This window comes from Sarcophilus harrisii, chromosome 5 (genome assembly GCF_902635505.1).
Source record: "Sarcophilus harrisii chromosome 5, mSarHar1.11, whole genome shotgun sequence".
NCBI lineage: Eukaryota > Metazoa > Chordata > Mammalia > Dasyuromorphia > Dasyuridae > Sarcophilus > Sarcophilus harrisii.
Window position 1 is genome coordinate 60,093,597 of NC_045430.1, and position 21,519 is coordinate 60,115,115.

Consider the following 21,519-nt stretch of genomic DNA (forward strand, 5'->3'; position numbering starts at 1 on the left):
AAACAGATCAAAAAGAAAAAAAACAACATGAGAAAGAAAACGCAAACAAAAAAGGTGAAAGTACTATTCTTCAATCCACATTCAATCTCCATAATTCTCTTTTTGGATATAGATGGCATTTTTTTATCCCAATTTTCTTGGAATTATCTTGGATCACTGTATTGCCAAGTCCATCAGAGTTGATGATCATATAATCTTGTTACAGTGTACAGTGATCTAAACTCCATCAGTACCAGTTAATCTGAGTCTTCCCAGGGCTTTTCAGAAATCAGTCTGCTCATCATTTCTCATAGAACAAGAGTATTCCATTACATTTATATACTACAAATTATACAGCCATTCTCCAGTTGATGGGCACCAGGACAGATTCTTGGAGGACATTTATGTTTAATGGTGTCACGTGGACGAAAACCCAGGAAAGAAGGCTGAGGAGGTTATACGGTAGGAGAACCAGATGTCACAAAAAACCTAGAGGAAAAAATACCCAAAACAGGAGGGTGGTCAGCAATGTCAAAGGCTGCAGAGAAGTCTAGGAAGACGAAGACTGAGAAAAGGTCACTGGAGCTGGCAAGTGAGAAATCAAGAATCACTTTGGAGTGAGCTGAATGAGTCAAAAGCTAGACTGAAGAGACTTGAGAAGAGAGGAAATGGAGAAACCTTTTGCGATAGCATTTTCAAAGAGTTTAGCTATTACAGACAGGGAGCATAGGGGAAGATAGTGAGACACAGACAGATAGGATAAAATTTAAAGCAGAGGACATTATGTAATGATGACACTGAGATCATCTAGAAAAAGAATCAGAAAACTGGAGCCTACCATCTATTTCAGTGTGGCTCTCAACATAAGGATGCCCCCTTTTTTTTTTTAATATTTTCAAATTATTTCAAAAAATTAAAAGAAGAATATTTGGTGATAATGGAAAGCTCAAATTTCAGTGTCCATAAATAAAGCTTTATTGGAACACAGCCATGCTCATTTGTTTACCTATTGTCTATGATTGCTTTCTCAGTACATTGTCCAGGCTATAAGCCTTCGTTACAAAATACAAAGAAGCAGCTATAACTCAATAGCATGTGGAGTGCTTCATGTATCAGGCCATTAATAAAATTTAACACTGTGTACCCAACAAGAAAAGTGAGTGGATTGTGGATTTTGTTATTGAATCATATGGCAAAGCAGTGTGTTTATGATAGGATACTATAGTTGTACTAAAAGAATACAATGTACATTAGCATCCCCAGATGAAACACTTGTTATAATATTCCCAAATCACAGGTAAGCAAGTCAGAAAACTAGAAATTTTAAAAAGAATCATAGCAGAATTTCTTAACAAAAATAAAAACCGAAAATTATGCTGAAACCAAAATAAGTATCCCAATGTCTATTTTGTAATCAAGCAAGGAAAGCTGTTAAATCCATTGTGATTTAACAAAATTATTCAGTTGTGGCAACTGAAAGAACTGTTGATGAGAGAAAATAAGTTTGCTTAATTAAAACTATTAGACTATTGGTCCAATTGAAATCATATACTCGGAGATGAGTATCACTATTTAGCTGTACCTCTGTGTAAAGGACTGCTAGATGGGTGCAGTGGATAAAGCACTGGTCTGAAGTCAGAAAGAGATCAAATCTCAGATGCTTCTTTGCTGTATGATCCTGTACAAGTCACTTAACACTGTTTTGCCATAGTTATCTCATCTGTAAAATGAACTGGAAAAGGAAATGGTAAACCCCTCCAGTTACTAATATCTGCCAAGAAAACCTCAACTGGGAGTAAGGAAGAGTCAGACACATGATTTAACAAATAGGTGTGAAAATATTTCTTTCAGTTTTTTCAGGGTCAAATATTTACAGATCAGTATTAATAAATTAACATTTGCAATCAATTTTAATGATAGGGAACACCAATTAAGTAAAATACTATTTTTCAAAATGGAATTCCATTCTCATTAATAAATTTGTATAAAAATTATATCCAATTACTATTTTAGATTTCATCAATAATTTGTGGAAATTTGTTTTCTCTTGTTAGATTAGTATATAAAAATACCTACATAATAGCTTCAATTTTACCTCTTGGTCCATAAAGTCATCTGGTCTTTAATAGAAAATGTTTGCTGACCCTTGGTCTAGAACAACAGTTCTCAAAATGTGGTCTGAAGACCCTTCTGGGGAGAGGGTTCCCAGACTCTTTCAGGGGAGGGTCAAAATAGTTTTTTATAATAATCCTGACATTATCTGTCCAGTAAAATAGTCCTTGCTTTCTCAATTACACATCTTCTGTGTGAGATCAGAAAACATATCAAGAGACTGAATGTAAAATCAGATATGAAATTCCAAATGTTTTCTGTTAAACTAGATGTTAAAGATATTTACAAAAATATGCATAAGAATGCTTTTCTTTTCACTGATTTTTGTTTCAAGAAATTATTTTAAATGCTATTTGTTAACATATAACGCATTTATTATTGAGTTAATTTAAAAATTCATAAGTGTCGATTTCTAATATGGTAAAAGCTGATAGATATCACCTACATAAACAAAAGTTCTCTGGGGTCCTGTTGTTAATTTTCAAGAGTATTAAGAGACTGGGAGATCAAAGTTTGAACTACTGGTCTAGAAAAAGCACTGGGGAGCAAGGAGAGTGAAGTATGTATTGGGGTGTTCTGTAAAGTCTAGTGTCTCCAGTGTGAGGGCTTGTCAATCCCTTTTCAGGGCTGCTCAATCACTTTTGGTCTCCACCTTGACCCATCTCTCATCTGTGGCTCCATGATGTACAGGATGCATAGCCATACCTAGGTGAAACCTTCTCATTTAGGTTAAGGGTAATCCATAGGAGTCAAACATGGCAAGAGTTAGGGAGACATCTCCCCAGAACAATGAGTAAATGAGAATGATTTGTTCCAGCTTCATGCAACCGTGGAGCACTTAGAACTTAGTCAGCTATTGAAGATTCCAAGGTCATCTACTGCATCCCAAGCCATTGATACTTTTATGTTGCTACTGGACTTTGATGACTCAGGAAGAGACTTTGTGCAATTCTGTCTCACTTAAATCTGATTCATTCATGCATCAAGGCATAACCCCATTATGGGTCATGTTTTCGAAATGAAGGACAAACAATAAAAGTTCTGATAATAAGGATAGAGTGCCCTCTGGATGAAGCCAGATTTTTCTGAGTGCAAGATGGAAAATGTAACAGGAAGAGGTTTAAGAAGAAGGAAAGGATATTCTAGAGACCACAATGGAAAGGAGAGAAGATATGACCTGGGGGATAAAAATATGACACAAAAGGGAAAATTTTAGCAGGGAATTTTCATCTTGGAAAATCTCAGCTCAGAGATCGAGGAAGATGTAGGTGCTAATTACCTATACTCAGCTGTTCAATGGTAACAAAAGATAGTCTCAGTCAATTTTCCATACAGGGACTAAACCTTTGAGTCAACAGGGAGACTGGACTTCACTAAGAACAATAAAATGGTTTTTGTTTTTAATAATTCATCATGATCTCCTAAGCACTGATTGTATAATTAGCAGCCGTATGAATCAACAATTCATTGGACAATTTTTTTGTCACAGAATGCTAAAACTGGAGTAATCAAGAACTGTACAGAATCCTGTTTCAGACACTGTGTGATCCTGGGCAAATCACTTAATCCCTTAGCCTTGGTTTTCTTAACCGAGATATGGGATAACAATAACTTCCTCACAGGGATATATGAGGATGAGATAATACACATAAAGAGCTTTGTAAACTTTAAGATTATTTTTATTATCACTAGGCTACTGCTCTAAATTAAACTATGATTTCTGAGGTCAGAATTTTCATCACCTTAGTTTCTTTAAAATAATGAGCTTGAATTAAGGTCTCTCCCAGCTTTAAAATTCTAAAATTTATAAGAATCTGCCTAATTCATTATTACTAAATGATGAAAAATTGCTATCATGATATCTTATTTCAAGGAGATTCTAAGCAAAGACATCCAAGAAGAGGTAGCAAAGAAATGTTTGTATAAATTATTTTTATTGACATAACATACAAAAGTTATAAACATGATTCATGTAAAACCAGAGTTGACTTGGGAGGCATCTCTCTCTAGACACTCAAGCAGAAAGCAAATAGAGCTGGGTGAATCTTCTGAAGATCAAAGAAAAAGCAAAAGAGAAAAGTAGAAGCATTACACTTACAGCCTTGAGGTTGGCTTCTAGCTTCCAGGTTTTGTTATCCTTAAGCTGAAGACAAGGAAACAACTTTAATTTGCTAATAGTTTATAAAATCTGGCAACAAGTTAGTCACCTAGGTCTAAAGGGCCTTGGAGCACTTAAGGAAGAGGCACTTGACTGGAAGAGCCAGGCCTAAAATGAAAATAAATTAACAAAGGGAAGATTGGCTGGGCTGGTCAAAGGAGGATTAAATTTAAAGTCCTTTGATCCCCTCCCAGATTAATTTCCTACTCTAGCTTTCTGACTAGAAGAGAAGACCAAGTGAGAACTTTAGAAGGCTGAGGCAGGGAAATACACTGTCAGCTAATTCCGAGATTTTGGTGCAAAAATTATTATTTGATTGAAATTTTCTAAAAATAAGAACAAGTCAAAGATACTGTGATTTGTGAGTGAAAGCAATGAAAGGGCAAGTTGTACCAAAATACAAAGGCTTTGGTGACACTGAGCAAGTGTACAAAGGACACTGAGTGCTAGCAATATTTATGCCAGGAAAGGCCAAACTGCCCATCTGAGGGTTGTAGGATTAATAAGATGGCTATTTCTAGGGCCACCAAAATGCACAGGGACAATAACTTTTCGCTGCCACTTTTTGTCCATTTTTTTTAAACACCCATCACAGCTGAAAGCTTCAATAGACAATTCCTGCTAGAGACTCCATCCCAGAGGTAATTGGCTTCCCCACACCCACGTACAGGAGGCACTGCTGGGTTGAAAAAAAGGGCAGCTCCTAAACCCCTGGGTGAAGCCATCTCCAGCACTTGTGCCCGGAAGGCACCATTGGCATCATTCAGAAAAGAAAAGAATTTTAATCTTTACAAAAAAATTTAAGACACTAATTTATCACTTCATTGCTTATAAATCTGATAGCCACTTCTCCACCTAGGATTGGTGCCATCTGATCAGCCAGTTTGGGAGAGTTTCTGCACTGATAAGTTCTAGAACTTCTGGTCCTAAAGGAAAAACTAAACAAGTTTTGGAAAGCAGGTACTTCCCCTTCCTCAAAAGGGAGCTCAACAGTCAATCAGATGTTATTCTGGATAATTTTCAAGAGTTTATACAGTTTCTGGCTAAGCAGGGCACTTCTTTGTAAGATGGAGAAGAATGAAGGATGCTGCTTCTTCCCTCGGGACCCAGTCTGGGTAAATCAGCACAGATGAGCCACTGGTGAATCGTCTACATGATCAATCATCTTGGCTTTCCGTGGTCTGGGCAGAAGATCATCCTTTGGAAATTATCATCCCTCAAACAAGTCAGAAGGTGGATACAATGGACACGCTACTATGGACATACAAGTGTCATGATCTTGGTCATTTAATTTACAGGATGGCAGAAGGAAGCAACAGCAGGGAAGGAGGCTTTTTATACATACTCAGTCCTCCCATGTGCGAGCTCTGGACCGCAGGCATGAATCATAGAACCTCCTCTGTTGTCGAAAAGATGTCTTAGCTATGAGTTTACCAGTGTGGAGCAAAGCATGTTAGGAAACAACTGTCCCCTTCTGAAAATACACAAGTACCTGACATAACCTGAACCTGATGCCAGATGTAAGAGATTCCACACATAGAAAAAACTGATCTTTGAGGCATGGGACAAGTGAGCCTTATTAATGTGCATGAGATAAAGTTTTCTTTGCAGCCTGAATAATCTTTCATCTATACTGGACTGCCATTCTTGGGCAGGCCTAGAAGTACCAGTGAATAGCTTTTTGTGTATGCCAGAATCAATCCCAAAGATGCTGGCTGACTTTTCTCTTCTCTTTCACACCTGGGGAGGGGAGATTTTTTCTCCCTAAATTTAGCTTTATGGAATGAAAGACAGATTTGGGATAAGACTTATCTTCTATCATTCACAAGCTAGCTTGCTATCAAAACTGGAAAGCCCAATAGCAAAGGCCTGGAGGGCGCACATGGGATAGTTGTAGTCCAGTGTGAATACATCTTCTGCCACACGTCCAAACTGCATGACTATATATTCAGCTGAAGAGACCAAAAAAAAAAAAAAAAAAAAACAAGTTGAAGGAAATTAGAGATGTTTAAGGTAATAAGGAAAACCTATTTTAATTTTAGAATTATAAAGTATAGGTAAAGGCTAATTAAAATTTACTTTACATTAAAAAATGACACTTTTTGAATAAAGAAATTTTAAAAGGGGACAGCTAGTTGGTGCAATGGATAAAGCGCCAGCCCTGAAGTCAGGAATGTCTGAGTTCAAATCTGACCTCAGACACTTAACACTTCCTAGCTGTGTGACCCTGGGCAAGTCACTTAACCCCAATTGCCTAAGAAACAACAACAAGGAAAAAAAAAGAAAGGAAAAAAAAAAAGAAATTTAAAAAGGCTTCAATCTTGAGCAGTTTTAATTTACTGCTTCTATCATCCACTGCAAATGGAAGACTGTTCCTGACTACCAAAAAAGAGGTGGTCAAGAGGAAGGAAAGGATAAGAACAATTAAGGGTCCTAAAGACTAGTTAAACCAAAGGACAGACATTAAGGGAAATCTCTCTCTGATGTATGTTGTCAAACTTGGTCTCTCCAAACAGCCCAACCTAAGTTCCCTCTGTGGTGGCCACAGCAGCTGCTAGATGTTCTCTACACCTGTCCCTGAGTCACAGGTTAGAAGCTTTTCTCCTAAATCATGCCTTTGTCTTCCCAGAGGGAGTGTCTTTCTCATACAAGGGTATAACCCCATTCTCATGAAAAGCTATTCATTTGTCCTAACCAAAATGCAATTCAAAATCTCCCTTCCAGAAAAGCTCCTCTCACCACCCCCACTTAGCCCTTTTTAGGGGGCTTACGGTCATTTGCATGGACGATCTGAAAATTCTTCACAGATGCCTGAGTGACGCGGCCATGGAAATTTAAGACATAAGACTGCGTGTCATCATTCCAGACAGGGGCTTTGTTGTGTAGCTCAATCACATTTTCCATGTTTTTATTTTGCCATTTGGAAAGCAAGTTCTCATGTTCCTGCTCAAAGAAAAAAAAAAAGATTACTTTGTATTGAGAATGTATATCAGAGGCACTTCTCCATTATGATCTTATTCATTCTTTTTTTTTTTAATTTTTTTTTATTTTTTTTTTATCTTATTCATTCTTAAATAACATTAAAGACGGTACAGTGAGGGTTCTATTTGCCATTTCAGAAAGGATAAAGTTAAGGTAAAGAAAGGGGAAAAAAAATCTCAGTTTGGATTTTTAATACTTAGCCCAGTGCTCCATATTACTATTTTCTAGGCTACATGCCTTTTACTCAGCAGTAACACTATTGTATCTTTAAATTTGTATTTATTATGTGCCAGATATTATTAAAGCAATGGGGATACAACAAGGAAATGCAAAACCCCAAAGACCAAAAATAAAAAAACTGGGGGAAGACACTATGCAAACCACTATGTATAAAGAAGATAAATATGATAAATACAGGACACATGGGAGATAATCAACAGAGAGAAGGCTCTATCATTAAAGCAAACTGGTCCTTCTATATGCAGGGTTAGTGCTCTATCCACTGTGCCATCTGGCTGCTCCCTTTAAGGCAAATTGGGAAAGGTTTCTTATAGAAGGTAGAATTTTAGCCGGCACTTGAAGAAAGCCAGAGAATCCAGAAAGTGAATAATATGAGGAGACAGAGAACTCCAGGCACAGGAGACAAGCAGTGATGATGTCCAGGGCCAAGAATAGAATGATTCTTTCCAGGAGAATCAGGAGTCCAGTGTCAATGGATCAAATAGTATCTGGGGGTAAGGTACAAATACTGGGAAGAGAGGAGGGAGCCATGTTATACAGGGTTTCAAAAGCTAAAAAGAGGATTTGATGCTTTGATCCTTAAGGATAACAAGGAGGCCCTGTAGTTTATTTTAGGAAGATCAACTTGTTGATAAATAATAAACAATAAGTTGATAAAGGCCTCTGCGAGGGTATCAAAAGAACAATCCACACAATGAACAACAACAATTCAAATAAAGATAATACTAGTGCTGGTAGCATAATGTGAAATTTAAAGTACATATTGTTCTTTCTGGTAATTTACAACAGAAAAATGCAAAATGTGTGCATTGCACAGTGTTAGATGCCTTTACTTATTTCTTCAGGGAATATACTTTATAGAAGATGATTTTAGAGATATTATAGGAAAGGATCAACAACAAAAAGGATTAATAACATCTTTTTAAAGAAAAAAACAAGACTTTTCCCAGGAGATTTGGCAATCATAATCTGACTTGGAATCTAGGGAAAAGTGAATAGATTTCTCTTTGCAAATTAGGTATGTCCCTACTTACATTTCGTGGCCGGAATGGGATACGTTCATGACTCATATTCATCCCTGGAATAATCACAGACATTTTTCTGGGACCCTTAAACCCAAGCACATTAGTTTCCTGGAAAATAGAGAAAATTCTTGAAAAATGAAGCAAAACTCTTGGGGAAAAAAAAAAGAAAGAAAAAAAATGTGACTTTTTTTTTTTTTTTTTTAAAACCTATCCTTTTTAAGTGCTTCTTATTGGCAGTAACAAGAAAAAAAAATAATGGCAGTAGTTTAGTGAAGTGAACATGCAGGTGGGTTTGGAGTGAAAGAACTTAGTACTCATTTGAGGTACTCATTTAACCTCTCCCAGCCTGTTTCGTCATTTATAAAATGAGGAGCTTGAAACAGATCATCTCAAAGGTCTTTTCCAGTTTACAAAGCATTTCTTTACTATAAGTCTGTCAAGGATTTTTAATCTCCATTTCTGAGATCAAAAAAAGTTAAAATCCAAGGGACTTGCCCCCAATTACACTAGTAACTGGTGGAATGGGATTTTATAAGGCCCAGTGCTCCATGTTTTTTTCCCCTCTACATTTAACTGTAATGTAACTGTAAACAGGCCTCATGATTTCCATAAGGTGATGGTAATGCAGCTGCTTACAAATGTAACAGAAACATAATCAGGTTAATCCATACAGATTTCCACAACAGATACTGTTGTTTAAAAATTCATCATTCTATGTCTCTACTTAAAAAGGCAATGACAAGTAACTTTAGCAAACTGTCTGACTTAGTCAACCTCAAATATTTAACAGAACTATGAACTATGGAAGTAATAAGACTTCAAGTTAAATATGGTCACTGATCTTGAGACAACCTAATAAAGAATATGATCACACAATTAATTTTTATTCAGAATATACAGAAGTTAAATATATTATGGTTATAAAGATGATAAATGGACAGAGTGTGGTTTGTATTACATAGAACAAATATTACTGAAAGGTATAAGCTGAACCTTTGATTTAAGATCAAAGGGATAAAGTTTGGCAGAAAAAGTAAAGATATTTCTGAAGAAACATCTCTTTTGGAAAAGTACAAAAACGAAAATATATTTATCTGATTCAAACGTGTCAGCTAACTGGCATTCTTAGAGACCGAAATAATTAAAAGTTGGCTGAAAATGAAAGATTTTAGTTTCATTCTTTAATACTTGGATTTTTATCAGCTAGTTCTGTTAAAAGCTTAGTTTTTGCTAGGGACTGTCCATCAAGTACTATAGGAAGTAACCTGAAATTATTTTTAAAATAGCTTTTTATTTTTCCTATTACATGCAAGCAGTTTTCAACATTCACCTTTGTAAAATCTTGTTTTTCAATTTTTTTCCCCTTCCTTTCCCTCTCCCCCATGCCCTAGACAATAAGCAATCCATTATAGGTTAAACACATGCAATTCTTCTAAACATATTTCTATGTTCATCATACTGTGCAAGAAAAATCAGATTAAAAAAAAGAAGAAAAAATGAGAAAGAAAAACAAAAACAAGTAAGCAAACAAACACCACCACCTATACTATGCTTTGATCCACATCCAGTCTCCATAATTCTCTCTCTGGATGCAGATGTGACTTCATTACAAGTCTATTGGAATTGTCTTGAATCATCTCACCATTGAAAAAAGCCAAGTGCATCAGAGTTGATTCATTACATAATCTTATTGCTGCTGTGTGCAATATTCTCTTGGTTCTGCTCATTTCACAAAGCAGCAGTTCATGTAAATCTTTCTAGGCCTCTCTGAAATCATCCTGCTGATTGTTTCTTTGAGAACGATAATATTCCATAAATTCATATACCATAATTTACTCAGCCATTCCCCAACTGATGGGCAGCCACTCATTTCTAGTTTCTTTTCACTACAAAAAGGGCTGCCACAAACATTTTTATACATGTGGGTCCTTTCCTCTTTTTAATGATCTTTTGGGGATATAGACCCAGTAGAGACCCTGCTGATTCAAAGGGTATACACAGTTTTATAGCCCTTTGGGCATAGTTGCAAATTGCTCTCCAGAATAATAACCTGAAATTATAACAGTTCATAATTCTTGGAGGTTAACCAAGTGCCTTTATTTTTATCAAGTAACTGCTGAAAGCATAGAGTTAGATTAGGTACCCTGGAATTATTTGGTTTATACTCTCAAGAAATTTATAATTTTACAGGTAGCTTATGGGTAGAACCAATGTTGTTCTAGATGCATTCTGTGTTTCTGATTTTAGCTGGAAGTTCAGGGAAGGGATTACATAGCAAGAATGGCACTTACATAACAGATGGCTGCAAGTTCCTGACGAGTATGGGCCTTTTCCACCAGGCCCTGTGCCTTAGTTGGACTGACTCCATGGTCATACACTGTAAACTTGGTTCCCATGAGATTGGACCTAGAACCAGGAAAAGACTGTCATCAAAATAGTCCCATTTTGCTCTTATACAAACAAAAATACATAGTATCGAGTAGCACAAAAAATAACCTTTTGCTTATTCCCTAAAATGTCAAATGCATTTACCTCAAATGAAGCTTTTACAATACAAAAGTATTGTCAGAAAAAAAGCAAGAACTCTGAATTAGTCCAAATCAAAAGGTTAGGTGGCAACAGCATTCTGTAGTAGGAAATTTCATTAAATACAGGAATAAGGGTAGGTTACATATACCTTTTGGCAGAAACGATGGACTAAAGGTGCAGGAGGATTCACACATTTTTAGTTATGACCAAGGCACTAATCAATTTTTTTTATTATACTTATTTGTTATAAGGGCTTCTATTATTCAGTCAGTTGAGTCAATAAGCATTTATAAAGAGCCCACAATTTGCCAGATACTGTGAAAAGGGATGGATGCACTGAAAGGCAAATGTAAATCCTTGCCCTCAAAGACAAAAATCCCTCTCTCCCTCACAATCTAGTGGGGGAGACAACACATAAATTACTATGTATAAAAAGATATATATAGGATAAGAAGGAAATAATTCATGGAAAGAAGGCACTAACTATGTGACCTTAGGCAAGTGACTTAAACCCTGATTTTTTTTTTTTTGGTTTTTTTTTTAAAAGAGGAATCAGTAAAGGCTTTCTATATAAGGTAGGATTTTAGTTGGGACTTGAATGAAACCAGGGAAGTTAAGAGGCAGAGATGAAGGACAGTATTCTAGGCATTAATTAAAGACAACCAGAAAAAATGCCTGGAGCTGGGAATGGAGTGTCTTGAGTTCTGTTTTTTAAAGAAAATATGAGTTAAAGTTTTCAGCTAAGAGAGTAGGGGAGGGAAATTAAGAAAGCATGGAAGTTTGAAGAGTGAAAAAAAGGTATGGAAGAGCTGCTGTGGTGAGCGGGAGAATGAGTTAATTAGGCTGGTGTAAAGGAACTGCTTAGCAGTAAAGCCAGTTGAGATTATGTAACATAAATAAGTAGTGGATCTAGTCAGATTAGTTGCTTGATTTTTCTGTTAGCAAAGGATAGAGGAACAAAAGAATGGCTAGTGATAGAAATGCAAAGCTAAAAAAGAATAAAATATTCAAAGATATACAGAAGGAAAAAAAAAAACAAAGTCTATTAGGGATACAAATCAGACAATTTTGTGAATGTTGATTATTATTAAGCTCACAATAAAAAAGAAAAGGCAAGGGACAGTCCTTTAGTCCCTCTTGGCTCCTGTTTACTCATCTGTAAAAAGAGGGGCTGAACTGCATGGTTTCTGAGGGGACTCCTAATTCTAGCCTAGAGTACAATCAGCTCTAGGGCTCTCACCGGAGTTTGCCAATGTAGCTCTCCCCTTCCCGAGATAAATCAGTTGGGTCTATGGAGATGAGATAGTTGGACGTTTTGCTCTTTTTTCTCTTTCTCCCAGCAAGAAGGAATGTCTGAAAAATGCAAAGTGTCAAGTCAGGTATGTTTGATCTCTGATTCCAACCTCTTTACACAAACTCATCCTCCATTGTTCTTTTTTTCTTTCATTTTTGGTAGTGAAGTTAGTGTACCCAACTGTAGAATAGGGATCACAATAGCAGTTACTTCCCAGGTTCATCCCGAGGACCCAAAGTGATCATATTTGTGACATGCTTAGCACCTGGGAGGCACCCCATAAATACTTATTTGCCTTCTTTAGCTTTCTAAATTTGCTTCGAACCTTGTTCTCTGTAATGCTCTTATTTTTCTATCCGAACAGATCCAACAACAAAAAAAAAACAACTTTCTCCTTCACCATGAATTTAATCCAACTGATCAGTGCAATCACCCTCTTCTACTTTTAGTTTTCTATTCTTTACTGCAACCATTTCCTTATTACTCTATACCTCATCACATCTATAAAATGATTACATCAGCAGAAGTTATGCCTTCCAATCAAATCACTTTTGGGACCTCTATGTTAACTCTTTAGCCTTTATGTCTGTACAGAATGTATTATTCATGAACAAGCTTAAAAATGCTGAAAAACCCAAGTCTGAAACAGAATTGTTGGGACATCTAGCTTGTCTCCTCTTCAAGCTTTTCTCCATCAAAGAAAAAAGTCATTCCTTCTCCCAACCCAAATTCTTATTTTACTTTGTCATTATTCTTCATTGATTAAAGAGAAAAAGAAAACCAAGGCAGTTTCCCCAGGAAGAAAGAGAATTTAATATTTAAAAAATTAAAAATAAATTAAAAATAGAAATTTTTTAAAAATAAGTATATGGATTCTTTCTAAAGTATCTAGTATAACCAAAGATCAATTCTGATGAACATGACTCTTTTCAACAGTGAGGTGATTCAGGCCAGTTCCAATGGTCTTATGATAAAGAGAGCCATCTACATCCAGAGAGAGAACTGTGGGGACTAAGAGTGGGCCACAACATAGTATTTTCACTTTTTTGTTGTGTTGTTTGCTTGCATTTTATTTTCTTCCTCTTTTTTTTTCTTCTTTGATGTGATTTTTCTTGTGCAGCAAGATAATTGTAGAAATATGTATAGAAGAAATGCACATGTTTAACATAAATTACTTACCATTTGGGAAGGGGGTAGGAGGAAAAGAGGGAAAAAATAAATTTGGAACACAAGGTTTTGCAAGAGTGAATACTGGAAACTATGTATGCAATTGTTTTGAAAATAAAAAGCTTTAAAAAACAAAAAAAAGTATCCGGTATATCAAAACAAAATAGAACAATAGAACAATTTAAAATGCTTTGCCTTGAGTATATCTAACAGTATTGTTTTCCTTACTATAAAATACATTTCCTTACTTCCCCCCTCTTGAAAAGGAAATCCTTCACATACCTTCCGATTTTCATCTCTTTCCAAATGCATGTAATAGGTAGGATAGAGGCCCCTGTCCATTCCCTTTTTATCCCTGGTGATCCGACATTTCACTGTAATCCCCCGAGGAGCAGGACGAAATGCAAAATCTTCTAAATTTTCTACTTCTCCCAGCTGATTATCAGCTTGAAGGGATGCTGGACAGGAGGCTCCTGTATCCTGAGAGAACAGTGATACCTGAATAAGAGGCCAGGAGGTTCCACATTCTTGTGAGGAATAATCTGGCTTTGAATCTTATACCAAGGCCTTCAGACAATGGCAGAAGAAATTCAGGAACATCAAACGAAAGGATGAACATTTATCACAAGAGAAGGTAGCAAAGAAGTGATACCCTTAAAAAATATTTTGAATAAAGGTTCCTATTGGCACTAATCTGTCTATATTCAAATATGAGCCCTATGAAGATACCTTCATCAAAAAAATAAAAATTTTTAAAAAGCCTTTGATATCTTCTTACCTACATTTTCCTGTTTCCTCACCCCTCCCTACCCTTGACAAGCAATCTCTTATAACAAAGAATAAAAAGCTGCAGGAGAGAGGGAAATGCTCCTCAAAATTAACTAACATATATAAGATTCTGAAAATATTTGCAGCAAACCCACAGTCTGCCACCTTTGAAAAAAAAAAAAAAAAAAAAAGGGGAAAGGAAGAAGTAGAAAGCATCCTAATTCAACAGTGCTATTAAGTTAAGAAGGGAAGCTTTGGGGAGAGTGGGTCTAATTTATCCAAAAGGAAGAGCTTCCAGAACTACATACTGTGACTGATTTCTGGCTGGATCCAGAACCAGGTCGATGCAATTCTGAGTTAGGTGAGTGAGTTCTTGATTTCTTTTCTTCTTCTTCTTCTCCATCAGTCGCCTCTTCATCAAAGTTCAAACTGTCAGAGATGCCTAATCAAATATAGATAAAACTGTCCAAATTAACTAAGAGTTTAAACATTTAAGTAAAAAATTCTTTTTTTGCCTAATTCCTCTATCTACTTCACATACACATGCCCTGGTAAACCTTTTTATCCAAATTGCTGAAAATCTTTCTTCATATGTATTATGGCAACAGCTTCTTTATTGGGTCTCCCCTCACCAATTCAAATTAATCACAGTCAAATTTATCTTCCCAAAATACCTATCATCATGTTACTCCTTTGCTCAAAACTTCATTTAGAAATTCCTCTTAAAACTGCAGTAGGCTTGGTAAAAGGGGATGGGCCTGAATTAGAGTAGTGGCTTATGCAAGTGGAGAAAAGGGAGTACATATAAACCAAAAGATAATGTGAATAGGAAGATGTGGATCAATTGATCAACTTGTTCTTTTTCTTTAGTGTTTTCTCAGAGAAAAAAAAAATGGTTTTTTCCCCCAGCTTTTTCCATTTTAGTAAATAGTAATATATTTTTTCCAATTATATGTAAAGATAATTTTCAACATTATTTTTTTAAATAGGATTTTGATTCCAAATTTTTCTTCCCTACTTCCTCTCTTCCCCTTTCCCCAATACAGCAAGTAATCTGATATAGCTTATACATGTGCCATCATGTTACAAAATATATTTCCAACCTAGTCATGTTGTGAAAGAAACAGAACAAAAGGGAAAATCCATGAAAAACAAACAAACAAACTCAAATCAAAAAAAAAAAAAATTAGTATGCCTTGACTTGCATTCAGGCTCCACAGTTCTTTCTCTGGATGTGGATAGCATTTTTCATCATTAATCAATAATTTCATCATCAATTTGGAATTGTCTTAGATTGCTGTGTTGCTGAGAAAAGCTAAGTCTATCACAGTTGATCATCATATTATGCTGTTGTTACTGTGTACAATGTTCTCCTTGTTCTGTTCTTTTTTACTCAACATTAGTTTGTATAAGGCTTTCAAGTTTTTCTGAAATCTGCCTTCTTATACCACCACAGCATTCTATTATATTCACATATCACACCTTCTTCAGTCATTCCCCAACTGATAGACATCCCCTCAATTTCTAATTCTTTACCATAACAAAAAAAAAACTGCTAAAATTTTTTATGATCTCTTCTGGATACAGATCTGGTAGTGGTATTACTGAATCAAAGGGTATGCAGTTTTTGTAGCCTTCCTCCTACTTTCCCTCTCTGGTAATTAACTGATTTATTGCATTTCAAAGAAAAAGAGAGACTCTATGAGATGGAGATAAGGGAATGTATAGGGATAGGCAAAAGCTAAGAGAGATGAGATGGGCATATCATGTATGAGGAACAAAGGAAGGCCAAATGGGCCATCTCACAGAGTTTACAGGAGGGAAATTTACATCCAACAAGGCTGAAAGATAAATTGGGCTAAAAAAAAGCAGAAGAAAACCATTAATTTATTGACAAAACCCATGCCTGGGTAATTTTTTACAACATTATCCCTGGCACTCACTTTGTTCCAACTTTTCCCCTCTCTCCCTCTACCCCCTCCCCCAGATGGCAAGCAGTCCTACATGTTAAATATGTCATGGTATATCCTAGATACAATATATGTGTATATTCATTTGTTTTATTAACTTTACATACATCTGTATATACATTCATACAGATGTGTACATGCACATCTATGTCCTCTATTTGGATGTAAACTCATTGCGATTAAAGACTTTTATTTCCTATACTTGTATCCTCAGTGCCTGGCTCATAATAAGCATTTAATAAATATTTATTGGTTGATTGCTTGATTTACATCCCCTTTATTTCCAAATATGTCACTTCCCTTTTTCCTGTGACAGTTCTTCAAATATTTGAAATCAACTATCAATTTCATGATACAGCTACCTGGCACAATGGATAGAGGCAGACCTAGAGTCAGCAAGACTCATCTTTCTGGGTTCAAGTCTGGCCTCAGGAACTTGCTTGGTGGGTGACCCTGGGCAAGCCCCTTTACTCTGCTCGTTTCAATTTCCTCATCTATAAAATGAGATGAGAGGAGGAAATGGGGTCATGAAGAGTAAGAAATGACTGAAAAACAAATGAAAATAATTTCCTTCCTCCCATGCCCTCTCCCCCTCACTTTTACTTCTCTCCTCTAGATTAAACATGCCTATTTACTTCAACCAGTACTCATATGCCATGAAGTTTTAAAAAATATGCTTATCATCCAGGAACAGGAAGGTAGATGTCTCGATATACTCTGCCCTGATCAGAACACGTCTGGCATACTATTCAGTTTTAGATGCCACATTGTACGAAATGCTGTTGACAAGCTGAAGAATGACCAGAATAGGGCAACCAGGGTAGTGAAGGCTCTTGAACTTAGGCCATGGGAGGAATCAAGGTGGAAATGTTTATACTAAGCCTAGAGAAGAAATGATTTTTGTTATCCCTGGAAGACTGTCATATAAAAGACGGATTAAAGTTGTTCTGATTCTCCTAGGAGTCAGGACTGGAAGCAGTGGATGCAAAGCTGCAGCTGGATAAACTCAGCTTTGGTGGAAAGAACAACTTCCCCAATAATTATTGCTATCCTACCAAAGGGGAATATGCTGCTTTGGGAAACAATGGGATCCCATCACTAGAGGCTGGATAACTGTTTGTCAAATGTGTTGTAAGAGAGACTATTTTTGGATATAGATTAGACTAGGTAGCTGTGGGTGTCCTCATCCTCCACACTGCCCACCAGCTTTGAAACTCTGTAATTCTGTGAACTAAAGGCACTTTGCTATTCCAGCTGCCTTTTTCTACACTTTCTCTAGCTTATCAATTTCCTTCCTGAAATGTATCCAGAAGAGAACACAATATTCCACATATGGTCTATATAGTGGGATAGTACTTGGACCACATATATGCTCCTCAATGTTGCCTAAGATCAAATAAGCATAACAGCATAATATTTCTTTATCAATCTTACCTCTTAAAATATTTTAAGTATACTTTTACAATTTTAAAATGTTATTGCTTGTTTCCAAGAAATACAAAGTTAAAATTTCATCATTTTCAATCAATATTTATCGAATGCAAGAAAGCATATAACTTACTGGTTCACTTTGCTGAAATCTAACTTAAGCTCTACAATACTCTAACAAATGTTAAGGACCACTCCTGAGTGCAAAACCCAGAAAGCCTGTAAAGAGTTAAAGGGGGACTACACCATTAAGGGGTGGTCAGTTCCTCCACAGCTGTGAATCATAACACATTTGAAGGAATTGCAAATCAGCCTTTACTTACACAGATGTTCCTCGTGGATTGGGAATGAAATAAACTGGAGGTAAGAGGAGAGAGGTCAGAGGATGCAACTACCTCCTGGTCTCTTTGTATCATTATCATCCTCTCTCATGAAGGGATCTATTGTGCTTGTCAGAATTAGATTCCTTAGCAGCTACTAGCAGATGGTTCCCATAATAACAAATATCATCAAATAAGCTGGATGATAAAAGTGAAATCATATATTTCTTTTTAGTCATTTCTCTTTTGACTTATTTTCTAATTCAATATGATTAATTTCTAATTAACACTCAATTTAGTTCTCTATACTTTAAGCTTTATTTTCTCTACTCGTGCTTTCACCAAGTCTCTTAGTGAAGTGCTTATTAATTTGTAAGTATATTTACTTGTAAATATATAAAAGTTGTAAAAAACAAAACAAAACCCCTCCAATTAAATCCTGTAAAATTTAAATGTAAATAGGTATACATATACATATATGTGTATATACTGTGCATGTTATCTTCCCTGTATAAGTTAAGTTCTTTGAGGACAGAGGTGTTTCATGTTTGTCTTTGGATACCCTGTACCACAGAGGAAGCATAGCGTGGAGCACTCTGGCTCTAGCCAGCAAGAGATGGGTACAAGTTCTTCCTCTGACCTGGAGCACCCTCAGATCTCAGTGCCTTAGATAGTCTATAAATCTGAGGAGCAGAGAAGATACAGACTTGTTGGAAGGAGATTTCATATGCCAGTGAAACTGCAGGGTCCATCTCAGCACCTAACACAGAGCTTGGTATTTAGGTATTTAACAAATGCTTCCTGAATGATTAATAGTCTTAATACAGAGGAAACATAAGGTTAATCTTTTGTAGTGCTGATTTATTAAATTCTTAGAAACAAATTTCCAATGAAAATAGCTATGTACTTTCCCCTTACCTTTTCTGAATATTTGATTGTTCTCCTGAAGACTGCATAGTCTGTACAACCTGATGCTGCTATCTTCTGTTTTATTCCAGAATGTTTACCAAGTCTTCTAGCATTTTATTCTTTTATTTGGGGACTTCGGGAGTTGATGATAGCAACAATAACATTGAAAACTTGGAATTATAGAACATTTGTATTCTAAAAGTCTCAAAGTCCATTGAAATTCTAATTTTGTCTTCACATTTCATTGAGTTAGATCAGATATTAATTTCACGTGAGGCTTAGGGAGAGTGATCTCCTACCTCTATTATACACAGTATGTGGCAGAGGAAGGACTAACTAGAACATCAATTTTCTGGGGGTTTTTTGCTCCTTAAGTTCAAACTCAAACTGAGTTAAAGTTCCCAAATCACAAATTTCTAGGATTAATTTTATCAAATGACTCTGAACTCTATTCCTACTTTTAATCCACTTAGACGCTCTACTAAAATGAAAGAGTTGTCGCCTTTGCACATTGTCTAAATCAGTAGTGTCAAACAGGAAGCTCCAACAAGACCCTATTAGCCAGAATAAGATAAAAAGAAATTGGAAAATATTTAACAAGATAAATACAAATATAATAAAACAAATAATATTTGAAGTTTTCTAAGTTAATAAGTGGCCCACTTATAAATGGTTTAGTGACCTCCTTTCCTATTTGACTTTGACAACACTGCTCTAAATGATTCATGACCTGTGGCACATTGATCAAGGACCATTTGAATTGCCAAATTTTGTTCTTCCTTCATTTAATATTTTAGCTCTAAATTGCATTAGCTTAAATCTTAACAAGACTTATTTGTACTTACCTAAATTGAATTTATTGTATTTTTTTTTTTACCTAACTTGAACTTATGACTTTAAAAAAACTTTTACATATTTTTGGCTTTTTTATTTTTGCAAGAATTTTTTTGAGGAACATTTTTTGTCTCTATGAAACCTAAACCATATAACAAATACTGAATCTCATAATAAATTTTATGGTCACAGAAGAAGTAAACCAAAACATAAAGAAATCTGGTAGTGACATCTAAATCAACTGTGAATCACATAACTGTTTAACCCTTTAAAACAATCAATCTTTTAAAGAGCTAAATATTTCAAATGTAAAGAGGCTGGCAAACAGAAAGCAGAAGCTATGCCAGGTTAGAGTTTAAAGCGGTGCCTAAAACCTCATTAACTTTTGAAATATTTCTACTTTAAACAAAGACATCATCATAGAGGTTCCAGAGAAAATAAAATCTGTATTCTGGAGCAGCTATTTACTTTGTGAGATAAGGTTTTCATGCAAAAATCCTTTGTCAACCAACAAGAATTATTGGTTTCCTTAGGTGATACATATACCAAACGAGAAATAGCATTATTCTTAATTCAAGTGACTTCAGAAAATGAATTAAAATTTTTCCCCAATAATCTATATTGAAGAAATATATTCTATTATAATACTCATATATGTTTTCCACATTTATCAATGAAAATGTCTTTTTATAGAAAGAAGAGGGCCAAATTTAATCAGTGCTTAAAACTGAAATATAGGATATGGCATGATCTGAAATGCTAAGAAATTCCTATTTCTATTCTTTAATTCATTTCTGAGACCCCCACAAAATGATTCAATATATAAAAGAATAAAATCCTGAAATATTAGCTGAAATGTCTGGAATTTTATTCTGAATTATTTTAGACATTGTTAACTCAAAAGATATGCAGTTGAGTACAATAATGAGTAGGTAGAGACTGTAAAAAGAAACCACTGATAATGCTTTAAAACTTCCAAGCTACTTTGCTGGTCAAAAGATATAAACAGGCAGTTTTCAGAAAAAAATGAAAGCTTTCTATAATCATAGATAAATATGCTCTAAATCACTATTTATTAGAGATATGCAAATTAAAACAACTCCAAATATCCCTTCTCATATCCACTGGGCTAAAATAGACAGAAAAAGAAAACGACATGTTTGATGAAATGTGGGAAAATTGGGACACTAATGTACTGTTGAAGGAATTGTGAATTGGTCCAATCATTCTGGAAAGCAATTTGGAACTAAGTCCAAAGGGCCATACCCTTGCTATATCCCCAAAAGATAAGGACCTATGTGTGTGTGTATATATATATATATATATATATATATATATATATATATATATATATATATATATATACACAAAAATACTGATAGCAGGTCTTTTGTGGTAGCAAAGAATTAGATATTGAGGGGATACCCTCAACTGGGGAATGGGTAAAAAATGTGATACATGATTATGATGGAATATCGTTGTACTATAAGAAATGACAAGCATGATGCTCTCAGAAAAACCTGAACTGATTCAAAGTGAAGTGAGCAGAACCAGGAGAACATTGCACACAATATCAGCAATACTGTATTACTGTATGACGATCAACTGTAAATGACTTAGCTATTTTCAGCAATATAATTATCCAAGACAATTCCAAAGGACACGTGATGGATGCTATCCATCTCCAGAAAAGGAACTGATAGAATCTGAGTAAAGACTAAATAATTTTTTAAAATTAAAGCTTTTTATTTACAACAAAGAATACTTTTTAAAAGAAGTCTCTTTACTTTGTTATTTTTCTGGA

General features: G+C 35.4%; 1 protein-coding gene across 1 annotated transcript in view; it reads right to left on the reverse strand.

Annotated features, from left to right (window-relative positions):
* Positions 1 to 4,006: 4,006 nt before the first annotated feature.
* The window catches only part of TULP3 (TUB like protein 3), a 59,741-nt gene continuing 42,228 nt past the window's right edge, over positions 4,007 to 21,519 (reverse strand). The window contains exons 5-11 of the mRNA XM_031939310.1: positions 14,563 to 14,696; positions 13,769 to 13,966; positions 12,266 to 12,378; positions 10,788 to 10,902; positions 8,506 to 8,604; positions 7,021 to 7,192; positions 4,007 to 6,201 (exon numbers count right to left, since the gene is read on the reverse strand). Of these exons, the coding sequence (XP_031795170.1) occupies positions 6,068 to 6,201; positions 7,021 to 7,192; positions 8,506 to 8,604; positions 10,788 to 10,902; positions 12,266 to 12,378; positions 13,769 to 13,966; positions 14,563 to 14,696 (965 nt within the window). The 3' untranslated portion in view covers positions 4,007 to 6,067. The remainder of the gene's footprint in view (positions 6,202 to 7,020; positions 7,193 to 8,505; positions 8,605 to 10,787; positions 10,903 to 12,265; positions 12,379 to 13,768; positions 13,967 to 14,562; positions 14,697 to 21,519) is intronic.